The 16,863-nt window shown below is 45.7% G+C and overlaps 3 protein-coding genes across 4 annotated transcripts in view; 1 reads left to right on the top strand and 2 right to left on the bottom strand.

The window, feature by feature from the left end:
• The window catches only part of BBS9 (Bardet-Biedl syndrome 9), a 157,672-nt gene extending 150,437 nt beyond the window's left edge, over window positions 1-7,235 (top strand). For both annotated transcript variants that reach the window (XM_068127191.2, XM_068127192.2), the window contains one exon: window positions 5,236-7,235. In XM_068127191.2, coding sequence (XP_067983292.1) covers window positions 5,236-5,475 — 240 coding nt within the window. In that variant the 3' untranslated portion in view covers window positions 5,476-7,235. The remainder of the gene's footprint in view (window positions 1-5,235) is intronic.
• Window positions 1-16,863, bottom strand: part of LOC137434292 (trafficking kinesin-binding protein 1) — a 1,208,017-nt gene that overhangs the window by 1,109,828 nt on the left and 81,326 nt on the right. The gene's annotated exons all lie outside the window — the stretch shown is intronic.
• On the bottom strand, window positions 12,956-15,052 carry LOC137433700 (uncharacterized). The gene is made up of 3 exons (XM_078785234.1): window positions 14,973-15,052; window positions 13,388-14,399; window positions 12,956-12,985 (listed from the first exon to the last, which is right to left on the bottom strand). The coding sequence occupies exons 1-3, from the start codon at window positions 15,050-15,052 to the stop codon at window positions 12,956-12,958; spliced, it is 1,122 nt and encodes a 373-aa protein (XP_078641360.1).

The raw sequence follows: 16,863 nt of genomic DNA, 5'->3' as shown, positions 1-16,863 counted from the left end.
TGGTGAATATCTGAATATGGATTCGGATATGAGAATTATTTAATTTTTAAGCGATTCTTCACCATTGAGAGATTTGGCGAAAAGCGATAAATAACATGATATTAAAAAAATTATGGACGATTTATGACTAAACTAGGTGAATGAGTTGGTTAAGTGATAAGAACAATTCGATTAAGTTTTGTTGAGGTCCGAATCCAGATCTGGCCTATCATTAGAATACAAAACGTCAACTGTTCAGCCTGGTGGAGGTATGAGGTCTACCGAGTACCGTTCTAGTCTATCAGTTTGTCTGTGAACAGGATATCTCAAAAAGGTTGTAGACAAGGTTGCATGTGTGACATGGACGAATTAATTATATTTTGGTGAATATCCAGATCCAAATCCCAAATTTGGATCAACGGTGTGTACCCTGGATAAGAATAGGTACACCGTATCCCTGCATGTCATAAGAGACGACTAAGAGGGTTGGCGTCAGGAAGGGCATCCGGCCATAAAAACATTGCCTCAAAAAAAAGGGAACCATGACAATTACAACTACATATGGGCAGGGTACAGCCCGAAGTGCCTCGAAAATCCTCTCTATCTCTTTGCTGATGACTCCACTCTCTGCCGCTCCATTCCTCTTCCCTCAGATCGGCAGTCTGCTGCCTCCTCACTCTCTGAAGACCTGGACAAAATCACAGACTGGTCAAACAAGTGGAACATGTCTTTCAATCCTGACAAATCTCACACTCTTACTATGTCTCTCCGAAAAGATCGACTGGACAACCCTCCCATCTACTTTCTCAACAATCCTCTCCAAGAAGTTCTGTCGCTCAAGATTTTGGGTCTCACTATCTGCCATGATCTTTCTTGGGAAAACCACATTTCCAAGCTGGCCTCCAAAGCCAGTCGCCGACTGGGCATCCTCCGTCGTGCGAAGTCCTTCCTCGGCACACCTGAGCTCCTCACCACATACAAGGCTTTCATCCGCAGCTCAATGGAATACTGTTCTCCCCTATGGGCTGGTGCTCCTGCCTCACACCTAGCTCGGCTTCACGCTGTTGAAACCAAAGCTTTCAGAATTATTGGAATCTCCCGCGATGAAGCTATCTCTTAGGGCCTTTCACTCACTCACCGCAGGCAGGTAGGTGGTCTTTCTGTCTTCTACCGACTCCTCTCCGGCCTTGCACCCCCAGCTCTCTCTGTGCTCTGTCCCCCAAATATTCCTACAGGTCGCACAAGATCTGCCAGCAACCCTCTGATGGTTAAACTGCCGAAATCTCGGCTCTCCGCTCACCTTCACTCTTTCATTCCTCTTTTCTCCCGCCTCTGGAACAAACTCCCTCACTCCCTTCAATCCCACTCCTCCCTCCAGGTCTTTAAAACAGCTGTTCACCACCATCTCTTATCTTCCCCCATCCAAAACCTTGATCTTTTCTACCCCCGCTAATTCACCCCAGATCCACCTTGTTTGAAATTCCAACTTCTTTCCTGGAAGTCCTGGCAGTGTCCATATGTTTTATACCTCTCCCACTGCCCCCTTCCCACGCCCCCCCCCCCCCCCCAAAGCCCTCGCCCTCTCTCAGATCTCTCGATGTCACCATGTCTCTCGGTCCCTGCTCTCAAATGTTGTGTTTGTGTCCTTCCCCCTCTCTCCCCATCTTGTCTACCGCTCCCTATGTTATATGTTTTATGTGTCGGTTTGTCTTTCTGTGTGATTAATGTTCGCTCTTTCACGAGCCTCGATCTTGTATACAAAAAAAAAAAAAAAAAAAAAAAAAAAATAGTGGAGATCGGTTTCTGAGGTTTGGGACATGGAATGTAGGGACAATGACAGGGAGATCAGGAGAAGTGGTGGAAGTATTGGTCAGAAGAAGAGTGGACATATGTTGTGTGCAAGAGACGAGATGGAAGGGAAGTGGTGTGAGAATGGTGAAGGGTAGGCAGGGACAGAAATACAAGTTTGTGTGGCAAGGCTGCCCAGAGGGCGTGAATGGTGTTGGTGTCCTGTTTTCTGAGGAGTTTGTAGACAGTGTGGTGAGTGTGACTAGAGTGAGTGATAGGTTGATGATGGTGAAAATGATGATTGGAAAGCTCTTGGTGAACGTCATCTCGGGATATGCTCCGCAGGTTGGTCGAAGCGATGAAGAAAAGGACAAGTTCTGGTGTGCGATAGAGAAGCTGATGGAAAACGTGAAAGATGAGGAAGTTGTTGTGGTAGGAGGAGACCTAAATGGACATGTGGGAAGGAGTATGGATGGTTTTGACGGAGTTCATGGGGGTTACGGATATGGTGTGAGAAATGGAGAAGGTGAAAGGATTTTGGAGTTTGCTGATGGAGCTGATTTGTTGATTTGTAATACTCAGTTCCAGAAAGAGGATAATAAGCTTGTTACATACACGTCAGGTGGGTCGACGACAACCGTTGACTACCTGATGGTGCGTAGGCGAGATAGGGGGCACCTCCGGGACACAAAGGTGATCCCGGGGGAGGAGGCTGTTTCACAGCACCACTTGGTTGTCTGCGACGTAAGGGTGAAAGGTGCGAGGAGAGCTCGGCGGGTGAAGTACCAACCGAGAATGAAGGTGTGGAGGTTGAAAGAAGTGACAGTAAGGGAGGCATTAAAAGAGAGGCTGAGTAGGGTCGAGGATGATGTGGTTGAGCTTGAAAGTGGTTGGATGTCAATGAAAGCTTGTCTGTTGGGAGCCGTTGGTGAGGTATGTGGATGGACAAAAGGACCACCGAGGCACTCGGAAACATGGTGGTGGGATGATGAAGTTGGAAAGAGGATTGACGAGAAGAGGAAGAAGTTCAAGGAGTGGCAGAAGGCGAAGGGTACGGGAGCAGAAACAGCAGAGCATGAAAGTTATAAGGCAGCCAGGAAGGCTGCAAAGAAAGAGGTAGCAAAAGCGCAGGAGGCATGTAGGAAAATGTTCGGAGAACGCTTGGATTCGGAAGAGGGTCAGAAAGCAGTATTCAGGATTGCAAAGCAGATAGCGAAAGAGAGGTGTGATGTGATGGGGGTGAGTTGCTTGAAGGATGAAGTGGGACAAATCGTTGTCGACCCAGATGGAAATAAAGGAAGATGGAAAAGATATATGGAAATGCTGTTGAATACAGAGAATGAATGGGATGGCAACATAGAGAGTAACCCTGTTTTAGGACCGGCAGAGAAGATAACTGAGAAGGAAGTTGAGGAAGCGATAAAAGCAATGAAGGGTAGAAAAGCGGGAGGGCCGACGGGAGTTGTGGGAGATATGTTGAAGGCAGCAGGAAGTTGGGGTGTGAAGAGAATGACAGAGATCTGTAATCTGGTGGTGAAAGAAGGCCGCATTCCAGTGGATTGGGAACTGAGTACCCTCATCCCTCTATACAAGGGGAAAGGTGACCCTCTGGAGTGTGGCTCGTACCGAGCGATAAAGTTATTGGAGCATGGAATTAAGGTATTGGAAAGGGTGTTGGAGAGGAGGATAAGGAAGAAAGTGAAGATCGACGAAATGCAGTTTGGATTCATGCCAGGAAGAGGAACGACAGACGCGCTTTTCATTGTGAGGCAGTTGCAGGAGAAGTACATGGAGAAGAGGAAGAAGTTGTTTCTTGGGTTTGTTGATCTGGAGAAAGCATTCGATAGGGTACCACGCAAAGTATTGACATGGGCATTGAGGAAGTTAGGAGTGGAGGAATGGTTGATCAGAGTAGTGATGGCAATGTACAAAAGAGCACGCACAGCTGTAAGGACGAAGGACGGGAACAGTGGTGAGTTTGAGGTGAAGGTGGGAGTGCATCAGGGGTCGGTACTAAGTCCATTACTATTTGTAGCTGTGATGGAGGTGCTGGCTCAGAACGTAAAGGAGGGTTTACCGTGGGAGTTGTTGTATGCAGATGATCTGGTGTTGATTGCGGAAAGTATGGATGGACTGAAGGAAAAGATGAACACGTGGAAGGAATGTATGGAGACAAAAGGTCTGAAGGTGAATATCGGAAAGACGAAGGTGATGGCAAGTGGTAAAGCATGTGATGAGGTGGAAAGAACTGGGAAGTGGCCCTGTGCTGTGTGTAGGAAGGGTGTCGGAGTGAACTCCATTCAATGTACAATGTGCGCTGAGTGGGTTCATCAAAAATGTAGTGGTCTGAGAGGGTCATTAACCAGTGTGGCAGCTACATTCAAATGTAAGGTGTGCACAGAGGGAGCTGCAGATGGAGGAAATGTTGAGTTGGATCTTGGAGATGGCGTGAAGCTGGAAGGTGTGAAAACATTTTGCTACCTCGGAGACATGCTGAATGGAGAAGGTGGATCAGACTCGGCAACGGTTGCTCGAGTGAGATGTGCATGGAAGAAGTTTCGGGAACTGGGTGGCGTGCTGATGATGAGGGGAGTGTCGTTGAAGCTGAAGGGAAAGGTGTATGCTGCATGTGTGAGAAGTGTTATTATTTATGGGAGCGAGACATGGGTAATAAACGTAGAGCAGCAACGAAGGTTGGAAAGGGTGGAAATGCGAATGGTTCGGTGGATGTGTGGAGTATCGTTGAGAGAGAGGAAGACAAATGATGAATTGCGAAAGATGATGGGAATAGAGCCTGTGATTGATGCTGTGAAGAGGAACAGGTTGAGATGGTTTGGTCATGTGTTGAGGAAGGATGAAAGTGACTGGTTGAGAAGAGTGATGGAAATGAATGTAGAAGGAAGCAGAGGACGGGGAAGACCGAAAAAGACTTGGCTAAAGATGGTGGAAGAAGAAATGCGGGCAAGGGGGTTAACAAGGAGAGATGCAGAAAATAGGGCAAAATGGAGAAGATTGTCATGGGGACCGCAAGGCTAACCCCCGCTCTAGCAGGGAAAATGGCCTTTAAAATGCATGTTGTGTTGTGTATCCAGATCCAAATCCGGATACCTGATTTTTTTTAAACGATTTTTTGCCATTGAGAGATAAGGCCAAAAACAACATATAGTTGTGGAGGAGTTATGACAAAACTAGGTGGATGAGTTGTGTGTGTGACCAGAACAAGCCGATGAGATTTTGGTTCAGGTCCAGATGATGGAATACGTACCGCCCATCAGTGGGATACAAAATGTGAACTGTTCAGCCTGGCGGAGGTACCCGCTCTAGTTAACCACGTTATGTTAACAGCAATCACTGTGAAGCATTTACAAAATTTGCAGTTGAACATTTCTTCGTCATACATTGCACAAGATAAACAATCCATTGTGCCCCATAATCCTGTGCCACTTTCTTTCTCTCTCTCTCTTTCAGGGATGGGAGGAAACAGTTGAAACGGCAGTGTCACATCTATTGAGTACTTCTTTGGCCGAACCAAACCAAGACCGGCCACCGTGCTCCGTCACCAAGCTCACAATTCCAAGGGAGACGACGGGCCTCAAGAAGAGCTTACGGCTCATGTGTGAGCGACTGAGTAAAAAGTGCAACCTCAACCTGACCGTGGCCGACTGTGCGGATGCTCGGTCCTGTCAAGGCACGCCAAGTACTCGGTGAAGCAAAACTCACCCTCTGCCACGGCACGGGCCTCGCTCGACCGAGGCCGAAACGGGCACAGCCTGCAAATTAGGCCCATCAAGCTGGAGGCATTTAGGGCAATTTAGGAGCTGCCGCTGTACCTTATGAAACGTCTGCTTGGATTATGAGCATCGAGTTTCGGGTGCAGTGGGACAGCTGAACAAACACGTTTGTTAATGCGTGGTGCTCCAGAAAAGCCGAGCTTTTCATGGACTTTTCTCATAAAAAAGAAGCAGGTTGTTTTAAGTGAAACAACGAGTGCAGTTTCTATTTAAGTTTTTTTTTTTTTTTCAAGTCGACTCTGTTGTTTTTGAATTTTTAACAACTTGGAGCTTCTGCCTCTGGCATTCAAAGTTGGCCTCGTCCTTCAGTTGCTACTGCGAGAAAGTAAATGCAAAAAACCTTCGTTTCGCAAAATGTTTTTTTCCATCAAGATTTCAGTGCAAATGTTTTAACATTGACTTTACGGTGGCACAGAATACCAGGACCTATGGGGACCTTTACATTGGCACAGCATACCATTTGAACACAACATACCTGGACCTATGGGGACCTTTACATTGGCACAGCATACCATTTGAACACAACATACCTGGACCTATGGGGACCTTTTCATTGGCACAGCATACCATTTGAACACAACATACCTGGACCTATGGGGACCTTTACATTGGCACAGCATACCATTTGAACACAACATACCTGGACCTATGGGGACCTTTACATTGGCACAGCATACCATTTGAACACAACATACCTGGACCTATGGGGACCTTTACATTGGCACAGCATACCATTTGAACACAACATACCTGGACCTATGGCGGCCTTTACATTGGCACAGCATACCGTTTGAACACAACATACCTGGACCTATGGAGACCTTTACATTGGCACAGCAAACCATTTGAACACAACATACCTGGACCTATGGGGACCTTTACATTGGCACAGCATACCATTTGAACACAATATACCTGGACCTATGGCGACCTTTACATTGGCACAGCATACCGTTTGAACACAACATACCTGGACCCATGGGGACCTTTACATTGGCACAGCATTCCGTTTGAACACAACATACCTGGACGTATGGGGACCTTTACATTGGCACAGCATTCCGTTTGAACACAACATACCTGGACGTATGGGGACCTTTACATTGGCACAGCATACCGTTTGAACACAACATACCTGGACATATGGGGACCTTTACATTGGCACAGCATACCATTTGAACACAACATACCTGGACCTATGGCGACCGTTACATTGGTACAGCATACCGTTTGAACACAACATACCTGGACCTATGGCGACCTTTACATTGGTACAGTATATTATTTGAACACAACATACCTGGACCTATGGGGACCTTTACATTGGCACGGCATACCTTTTGAACACAATATACCTGGATAGTGATTTCCTCCCACATGCCACTCAACCAACCTTCCTCTCTCCTTTCATCCTTTTATTCCTCGACCTCAATCTCATTAAATGATCTCCCCTCCTTCTCCAAGTGTGCACTCAATGCGTACCTCCATGTCCCCAAATTATAATACCATTTCAAATCTGGAATGGCCTAGAAAGTTCGTTTATTCCCAACAAATGCTCAGTAAATCCTTTGGAGTTTGGAAGAGATCAACATTTGTTAACAAGTTGAAAGTGGGGAAAAAAAGTTTTGAGGGTTTTGGTAACAATATGGAGGTCATCATAAACATGAGCTGACTTCATTATTGCAATGATTTTTGTTTATTTTGTGGCAAAAAGAAGAAGACATCTGAACAAAGCTGAAATCCAAATGAGAGATTTCGCAAAAAGTTGCGAATTCGAAATTACTGTTGCGTCGATTCGATTTCTACGTGAATCTGCAACGTGCACGAATTTCCGTCCACAAGTGAAGTCGAGTGTGTTTCTCGCACAGATCGACTTCATTCATCTCCTTTACAAACATTCCAATAGCTCTGGGAAAGGAAAGGCAACTGAAATTTGGGACGGTAATTCGATTTGGTTCGCAGCGGAACTTGCTGGGAATAATGCTCCTGATGAAAAGGAGAAAAGAAATAGGACATCGTCGTGGGATCGTTCATTGAAGGAAACAACAAAGCAGCTACCGAGGTCTTCAAACTGCCCCTTTGAGCCGTCCTGCAAATTGGAAGTGGGGAGGAAAGCGCCTCGAAAAATCAAGATACGAGGCCTTCCGGGAAGGAGGCGCTAGGACACGAAGCGACTACCGTGAAATGGGGTGAATAGGGACAGCAAGGTGAATAGGGACAAACTGAAAAAAAGTTCGGAAACTTTTTTCGCTGAAAATTGATAACCATACTGATTTGTTGATATTTGGGTTGAAAGTGTTCTCTTGTTTTTTAAAAAGCAACTTATAGTCCCTATTAACCCCATATATGGGTTAAATAGGATTTTTATGGCTGTCCCTATTCACCCCGTTTTACGGGTGAATAGGGACAGTCACTAATACAAAAAAATAACAATCAAGAAACAATCCTGAGTTTCCAACTTATTGCTAAATTGATAGCTCAGATGGATGCACATAATATGCACCCATAATATAAACCACGGTGCCAATGAAAATAATATGGGATAAAACGTTTCTCCAAACTGTCCCTATTTCTTGATTATTCTTTTTTGTATTAGCGAATGAATGAATGAATGATCGTTTTAAGGCCATTTTCCCCACTAGAGCAGGGGTTAGCCTTGCGGGCCCCAGGACAATCATGGTTCCCTGTTTGAGGCAATGTTTTTTATGGCCGGATGCCCTTCCTGACGCCAACCCTTGGTCGCCTCTTACGATGTGCAGGGATACGGTGTACCTATTCTAAATCGGGGTACACACCGTGATCATTCATCCCAGCAAGCTGGTACTCAATTTGTTGACCTTGGAGGGATCAAATTGATCTTTTTGGATCAAAAGATCTGCGCATGCGCAAGATTGGAGGTCGCGTCTCTTCAAAGCTGTCCATGCACGTTCGCTTTCGAAGTTAAGTAACTTTTCACAATTGTGTTTTTGTCGAAACTGGTCTTGTATATACCTATTGGGGTGTCTTTAATAGTATTCTTGGCGTTGGTTTTTTTGTACCTGTGTACAGAATCGTCGGTCTTTCTCATCGTGTATTCTGAGGCCTAAGTGTAGTACTAGGCTACTGTGTCCAACCTTGGCTTTAGGCTTTGTTTTTGTCTCAGCGGTTCTCCGATCACGCTGAAATTTTTTTCCGGTCTCTGTTTTCACGGTCTTTTCCTCCCATACTTCCTTGTTTTAAAATCTCAAAAAAAAAAAAAAAAAACCCAAAAATATTTCCTTCCGTTTTTATTCGTTTATTCGTTCTTAGTTGTTCGTTAGTTCATTCTTCGACCATGCTGTTTGTGATCACGTTGTTAAAAAATGTCTCATCTGAACCCTGAAGACCTATATTCTGTCATATTCTATAACACCTTTTTCTTCTTCTTCTATAAAAGGATGCTTTCGACTTGCTCACCAAATCCATTCATTCCAAAAAAAAATTCCATCTCTTATAGTGCATCTTTCATTCATTCCCTAAACTCTCCAGCACTCCATCCTCCCTCCAGCGTCCTCAAACGTATTTTTGACTCGAATGTCTCAAGAAACTCATTTTGCAATAAATGTTCGTTTCCCATTAATCGTACTTTTTTCAAAATCCCATCACCCCAAAATTCCATTTCCCATCACCCCTCCCCTCTAAATCTACCCCCTTGCCCATCCCCTCCAAATCATCCCCATCACCCATCTCTTTCAAATCTTCCCCCTTGCCCCTCCCCTCCAAATCTTCCCAATCACCCATTCCTTTCAAATCTCCCCCCACACCCCTCCCCTCCGAGACTCTCCCTCACTCCTCCCCTCCTAGACTCCCCTCTCACCCCTCCCCCTCAAAGCGTCCTCCCCGCTTCTTCCCCCTTCCAACTTTCACCTTCATCTCCCTCAACCTTCTGCCTCGCTCTTCCCCCTCGTCAAATAACACCTCACTGCGCCTCTCCCAATCACCATCAAACCTTTTGTCTGCCCCATCCTTCCCTTTCTCCGAGCTATTCTGTAATCTCTGACACACCTTCAACAGCTCTCCCTACCTCTTCCTCCTCTTCCACATCTTACCCTACCGCTCCCCCCCCCCTGTTCTGTATCCGATGCTCCCCCTTCCTCTTCCTTAACAGTATGGACCTCAAACATCCGGGGCCTTCGCTCAAACATGTCTGATCTCTCCATACAGGTTGCTTCTGACAAACCAGACGTGATCTGCTTAACAGAAACTTTCCTCCTTCACGATGTCTCTGATTCCTTGGTATCTCTCCCAGGTTACTCCCTACTCCGGTATGATAGACCTGAGCCTCGTCCTGGAGGTGGGGTTGCTATCTTTATAAAAAACTCTCTTCCTCACTCGCCCTGCACTGCCCTCTCTCCACCTCACCCCCAGGAATACCTTTGGCTACGGCTTCCCCTTCGCTCCCACCTTTTGTTCATATGTGTGTTGTACCGTCCACCAAACAGTGATGACTCCATCTACATCTCGCTGTCTGAGAATATGGACCAACTTCTATCTACCCATCCCAACTCTCTCTTCCTCATATGTGGTGATTTCAACTGTCACCATGCCAGTTGGCTGGGTGTGGGTACCTCTCTCACCAGCCATGGCTCTTCAGCAAAGGACTTCTGTGACTCACTGGGACTGACACAAACTGTCAATTTCCCGACCCGGATTTCAGTCAACGGAGCATCTTCTCTTCTGGACTTGGTTATGACTAACTTCCCTGAAAATGTCTGCTGCTTTTCTTCTGCTCCAATCGGTTCTTCTGATCATGTGCTTGTTAAAGTGGACATCTCTCTGACCATTTTCAGAGAGCCTCCTCAGCGTCGACGAGTCTGGCATTTCACTCAGGCCAACTGGCACGGTCTTCAAGCAGCCATCAATCATCTGGACTGGTCTCCCATCTCTACTGCCTCTGACATAAATTCTTCCTGGGAATTCTTCCAAAGCAAACTGCTCTCTCTCATGCACAGATTTATCCCATCTCGTCTTCTGTTGTCATACCCTTCCTCCCGTCCATGGTACACGGAATCTTGTGGTGAGGCTATTGCCCAGAAACAACTTGCTTTCGTCTCCTGGAAAGCAAATCCAACGGAAGGAAATCTCATTTCCTTTCACAAAGCCCGAAACAAGTGTGTGTCCACGCTCAGGAGAGCCAGGAAACAATATCTCTCCGTTCTCAGGACCGAACTCTCTTATCTGTCTCCCTCTTCCAAATCCTGGTGGCGTCTGGTCAAATCTGTTTCTGGTGTTTGTTCCCCCTCCATCCCCTCCCTCACCTCAAATGGCCACACGGCTGACTCCGCACGCGAAAAAGCTGAATGCCTCAACTCTGTGTTTGCCTCTAAATCTTGTGTCCCAAACCCATCCCTCTCTGTACCCACCGTACCCAGTCGTACCCAGCTGCTCCTGGACTCTGTGTCCTTTCCTCCTGACAAGGTGGAAAAGTTTCTGTCAACCCTCGACTCGGATTCTGCAACTGGACCTGACGGCATCAGCCCACGGGTCCTTAAATCCTGTTCTTCCGCTCTTTCACTCCCTCTCTCTGTTCTCTTCACCCTCTCTTTTGCTCAAGGTCATCTTCCATCTGCTTGGAAATCTGCCAACATCACCGCTTTGCACAAAAAAGGTGCAAAAACAGATCCCAGCAACTACAGACCAATCAGCCTTCTCCCAATTATCAGCAAAGTCATGGAATCCATCATTGCTTCAGATATGAAATCTTTCCTCTTCTCCAACGGCTTGATCTCTGATCATCAATTTGGTTTCAGACCTGGACACTCTACTCTGGACATGCTGCTTCTGCTTTCTCAACAATGGATGGAGGTCCTCAATGCCAAACAGGAAATTAGAGCAGTCTCTCTTGACATATCACGTGCCTTCGATACGGTCTGGCACCCCGCTCTGCTCACCAAACTCTCCTCTTTTGGTATCCATGGAAATCTCCACGCATGGCTGGCGGACTTCCTCTCTAGTCGTAGTCAACGTGTGGCCCTGAATGGGTTTTTTTCATCTCCTCTTCCTGTTCAGGCTGGAGTTCCACAAGGCAGTGTTCTAGGCCCTGTCCTTTTTCTGGTCTTCATCAATGATCTCTCTGACTCTCTTGAAAATCCTCTGTATCTCTTTGCTGATGACTCTACTCTCTGTCGCTCCATTCTTCATCCCTCAGATCGGCAGTCTGCTGCCTCCTCACTCTCTGCAGACCTGGACAAAATCACAGACTGGGCAAACAAGTGGAACATGTCTTTCAATCCTGACAAATCTCACACTCTTACGATGTCTCTCCGAAAAGACCGACTGGACAACCCTCCCATCCACTTTCTGAATAATCCTCTCCAAGAAGTTCTGTCACTCAAGCTTTTGGGTCTCACTATCTGCCATGATCTTTCCTGGGAAAACCACATTTCAAATCTGGCCTCCAAAGCCAGTCGCCGACTGGGCATCCTCCGTCGTGCGAAGTCCTTCCTTGGCACACCTGAGCTCCTCACCACATACAAGGCTTTCATCCGCAGCTCAATGGAATACTGCTCTCCCCTCTGGGCTGGTGCTCCTGCCTCACACCTAGCTCGTCTTCACGCTGTTGAAACCAAAGCATTCAGAATCATTGGAATCTCCCGCGATGAAGCTAACTCCAAGGGCCTCTCACTCACTCACCGCAGGCAGGTTGGTGGTCTTTCCATCTTCTACCGACTCCTCTCTGGCCTTGCCCCCCCCAGCTCTCTCTGGGCTCTGTCCCGCAAATATTCCTACAGGTCGCACAAGATCTGCCTGCAACCCTCTTATGGTCAAACTGCCAAAATCAAGACTCTCTGCTCACCTTCACTCCTTCATTCCTCTTTTCTCCCGCCTCTGGAACAAACTCCCTCACTCTCTTCAATCCCACTCCACCCTCCAGGTCTTTAAAACAGCTGTTCACCACCATCTCTTATCTTCCCCCATCCAAAACCTTGATCTTTTCTACCCCCGCTAATTTCACCCCAATTCCACTTTTTTGAAATACCAACTTCTGTCCTGGAAGTCATTGGTGTCCTTGTGTTTTATACTTCTCCCTCCACCCCCCCCCCCCTTCCCATGCCTCCTCCCCCCAAGCCCTCTCCCTTCCACACATCTCCCTGCTCTCAAATGTTGTGGTTGTGTGCTTCACCTTCTCTCCCCATCTTGTTTTCCGCTCCCGCTTTTTATATATTTTGTTTGTCTGGTTGATTTGTTTGTGAAGTAAATGTTAGCTCCTTCACGAGCCTCGATTCAGTATACAAAAAAAAAAAAAAAATAATCTCCATGACAGGTTGAATCAACCCCCCTGGCGTTAATTCAACGATCGATCGGGATTCGAACCCAGGATCCTAGGATCCCAAGCTGGCACCCTTACCGCTAAGCCAACACCAAGCTACATCAGTACATTAATCTGGTGCAATAATCATTATCTCATTCTGTTGTGATGTGTACAGAAAATCGCATGTGCCACGATATGCAAACCATGTGACGTCATTAATAAATGAAGACAAACAACCATATCCACAACATTTTGTCCGCCGACCGCGACAAAGTCAATGCCAACATGGTCCAAATCCAGTCCAATCCACCCCACGGAGAAGAAGCCTCAGCCGCAAGCACAAAACCCACGGACCCCAAGAAACAGGGCAATTCGTGAAAAAACGTCATTTTGACAAAGATCGAAATAGGGAGCCAAAAAACACAGACCAAATGAGCCCTTCTCTTGCCAACATCCTTCCTCCACTAGGGGAGACACCAACAAACAAAAGGACACCCAAGAAGCAGGATCATAGGGGGGGGGGGCGCACGGTAGGCCCCTCTGGCCCACGGACTAGTACTTCTTGTGTTAGCGAATCCAGCTGCCCTTGGAGATCCAAACCCTGCTGCACATGTTCTCGTCGCAGCTTTGCCAGGTCATCACTCGTGTGTTGGAGCTCCTTATCGAGCCAAGACCGTTGGTTCTCCAGAAGGTTATTCTCGCGTTCCAGCCTTTGCTCGTGCAGCTTGGTTGTAAGTTCAGAGTCTTGAAGTTCATCCAACTGGCCCTGCAACTGCTCCCACGCTAACAACGATGCCGACAGCTTTTCGCTCAGCAACTTCCACTCACCATTCAATTGTTCCGCATCCCTCTCCCGCTTCTCCAATGCTGTGATCAAATCCTGCTTTTCTTTCTCCAGTTCAACCACAGTTTGCTCCAGTTTCCCCTTCATACTTGATGCAAACTTCTCCACTTCTTCCTGAGCATGGCACTTGGATTCCATCTCCTGGCACTTCCTCTCTGCATCCTGCAACTTCTTTTCCAGTTCAGTGCACTCATTTCGTCCCGCATCCAATTTCTTCTGGCTCTCCAACAAACGCTGCTCCAGCAAAACAGCACGTTGTTCTTTTCCAGCCTCTCTTAGCACAGGGTGAAGCTCTTCAACACCACGCATCAACTCTGTAGATTTCTGTTCTGCATCATCAGCCGCAGACTTGTAAAGAGAGATAAGTTTGGCTTGAGCAGCAAGTTCCTTGCGGAACTGTTCCTCCGTGCCTGCTTGTACATCTCGTTGCTCCTTGAGTTTCTGGAGAGCATCTTCAAGCCTTTTGCATTGCTCTTCGTGTTGCTCCTTTAACGTTTTCATGGTTTCTTTCATGTTTTCTTTCTCTTGTGTCAGCGAGTCCAGCTTCCCTCGGAGATCCAAACCCTGCTGCGCATGTTCTCGTTGCAGCTTTGCCAGGTCATCACTCGTGCGTTGGAACTCCTTATCGAGCCAAAACCGTTGGTTCTCCAGAAGGTTATTCTCCCGTTCCAGCCTTTGCTCGCGCAGCTTGGTTGTAAGTTCAGAGCCTTGAAGTTCATCCAAGCAACTGCCCCAACGATGCCGACACCTTTTCGCTCAGCAACTTCCACTCACCATTCAATTGTTCCGCATCCCTCTCACGCTTCTCCAATGCTGTGATCAAATCCCGCTTTTCTTTCTCCAGTTCACCGACACTTTGCTGCAGTTTCCCCTTCATATTTATTTTCTATTAAAATATATTAAATATTTTTTTATTTTCCCCTTCATATTTCCCCTGCAGTTTCCCCTATTTTTTTGTATTAGTGACTGTCCCTATTCACCCGTAAAACGGGGTGAATAGGGACAGCCATAAAAATCCTATTTATTCCTATTTAACCCGTTAATAGGGACTATAAGTTGCTTTTTAAAAAAAACAAGAGAACACTTTCAACCCAAATATCAACAAATCAGTATGGTTATCAATTTTCAGCGAAGAAAGTTTCCGAACATTTTTCAGTTTGTGTCCCTATTCACCTTGCTGTCCCTATTCACCTTGCTGTCCCTATTCACCTTGCTGTCCCTATTCAACCCATTTTACGGTAGGCCTTGGGCCTAGCACTGGGTGAGTTCTAAATGTTTTGGCCCCTTTCACAAGTGGGACCACATGGCTTGGCTAGAGCGTGGAGTTATTGCACCCTGGTGGGCCTTGTCCACACCATTTCCTCGAAGGATTAATTTCATACCGAGTGGAGAGTAAAGTTTGTATCCTTCACTTACGATCAGAACAGTAAAAGACGTAAAAACTGACAAATATATAGCACAGGAAGGGAAACTTTTTCTTTTTTTTCAGGTACCGGTAGTAGGTTGTAGACAGCAACCGTTCAGAGTGGTACTGCCGTTCGGACGTACGAGCGTTAAAGTGATGGCCGGAACAATCTTACACTCTCCGTGTCAGGATTGCTGGCCTTACTTTGTCTCTCTCAAACTACAACTACCGGTCTAGCTTCAACCTCTTTCTTATAAACAAACATCACACACTATTCATCATACACTTTTCTTACTCATTTTCACTCCTCGTCTTTACATTCTCTCTCATTAATTTCCTCAAAACTCCTAGACTATTTTCTCTTTCTTCACTTTTCTATAAATGTAACTCTTCTTTAAGGCCTGGTCTCGATGAGGACTATATAGTCTGTGAGTGCAGCCTTCAACATTAAAAAAAAAAAAAACTAGTTTAGCCTCCTGAAGAAACTAGAAGGACGCTCGGTAGAGCCCAAACCTCCCCCAGGCTCGTTTTTTTTTTTTTTTTTTTTTTTGTATACTGAATCGAGGCTCGTGAAAGAGCTAACATTTATTTCACAAACAAATCAGCCAGACAAACAAAATATACAAAATATACAAAATATACAAAAAACAAAATATACAAAATATACAAAAATATAAAAAATATACAAAATATATACAAAAATATACAATCAATACAATATACAATACAATATACACAAAAAAAAAATCGTTTTTGGTTTACGTTTTGTATCCCACTTATAGGCTGGATCTGGATTCGGACGTGAACCAAAATCTAATCGGATTGTTCTTGTCACCTAACCAACTCATCCACCAAGTTTAGTCATAATCCGTCTGTAACTTTTTGAGATATTAGTCCTTGAGCCAACCGGCCATTTTTTGAAGTGAATGCTCCGGGGGGGGGGAGTAATTCTCATTATGATTTTCCATTAGACCAATGTCTCAAGTGTCAGAAAAGGTGTGATGGACATCTGAGAACGGTAGCTTAGTGCCCGGATGGACGCCATCTTTGAAACCACCCAGCTCGAAAATGCCCATTTGGTGGGGTACATTGTTGCACGTGTATCTGGACTTCTATACTAGCTATCGATGTGCGGTTGACGACTAAATATACGTCCGATGTGTACCGTCTAAATAAAAAATAATATGAAGCATTTTGTTTTAGATTAATTATTATAAAAATCAATTATCGAAAAAAAATCATATATTTTTCAATATTTTATTATTAGACTTGTACTTTTTTTAGTGAAACAACACTGGTATGATTTTCCAAATTATGCATTGTGCTACACCGTTTATCTGTCTATAAAAATAACTCAAAAACTAAAACATATCATCCACCACCAGTGTACACAAAAAATATATGAAAAGGCATGCACTTTCCACAAACCGAAACTATGTCAGTTGGAATTTCCCGCCGATAATCAACCCACAGAACCCAGTGCCGAAAGTGACGTCAGTCTATTCTATATCTATATTCTATATTCTATATCTCAGTCTGAGATTTGTTGCGGTGACCTGATTAATTTCTGAGGGGGGGGGGGGGGGGTGGCTTAAGAACTAAAAGTGAACATGTTAGATGGCGCCACATACAACTCTATTATAGAGTTGTATTGTGGCGCCATCTAACATGTTCACTGACTTGGATGAGTATGTCTATGTAAGCTGGCGAGCTTTTCGGATATCGGAGTAATCTAACGTCAGTCTTTTTGTTCTTTCAGCTGAGATGGCCGGTGTCGAGGCGAAAC

This window comes from Myxine glutinosa, chromosome 10 (genome assembly GCF_964187855.1).
Source record: "Myxine glutinosa chromosome 10, kmMyxGlut1.1, whole genome shotgun sequence".
NCBI classification, from domain to species: Eukaryota; Metazoa; Chordata; class Myxini; order Myxiniformes; family Myxinidae; genus Myxine; species Myxine glutinosa.
Note: the sequence above shows the minus strand (reverse complement) of the source record. Positions and strands in the feature narration are given on the sequence as shown.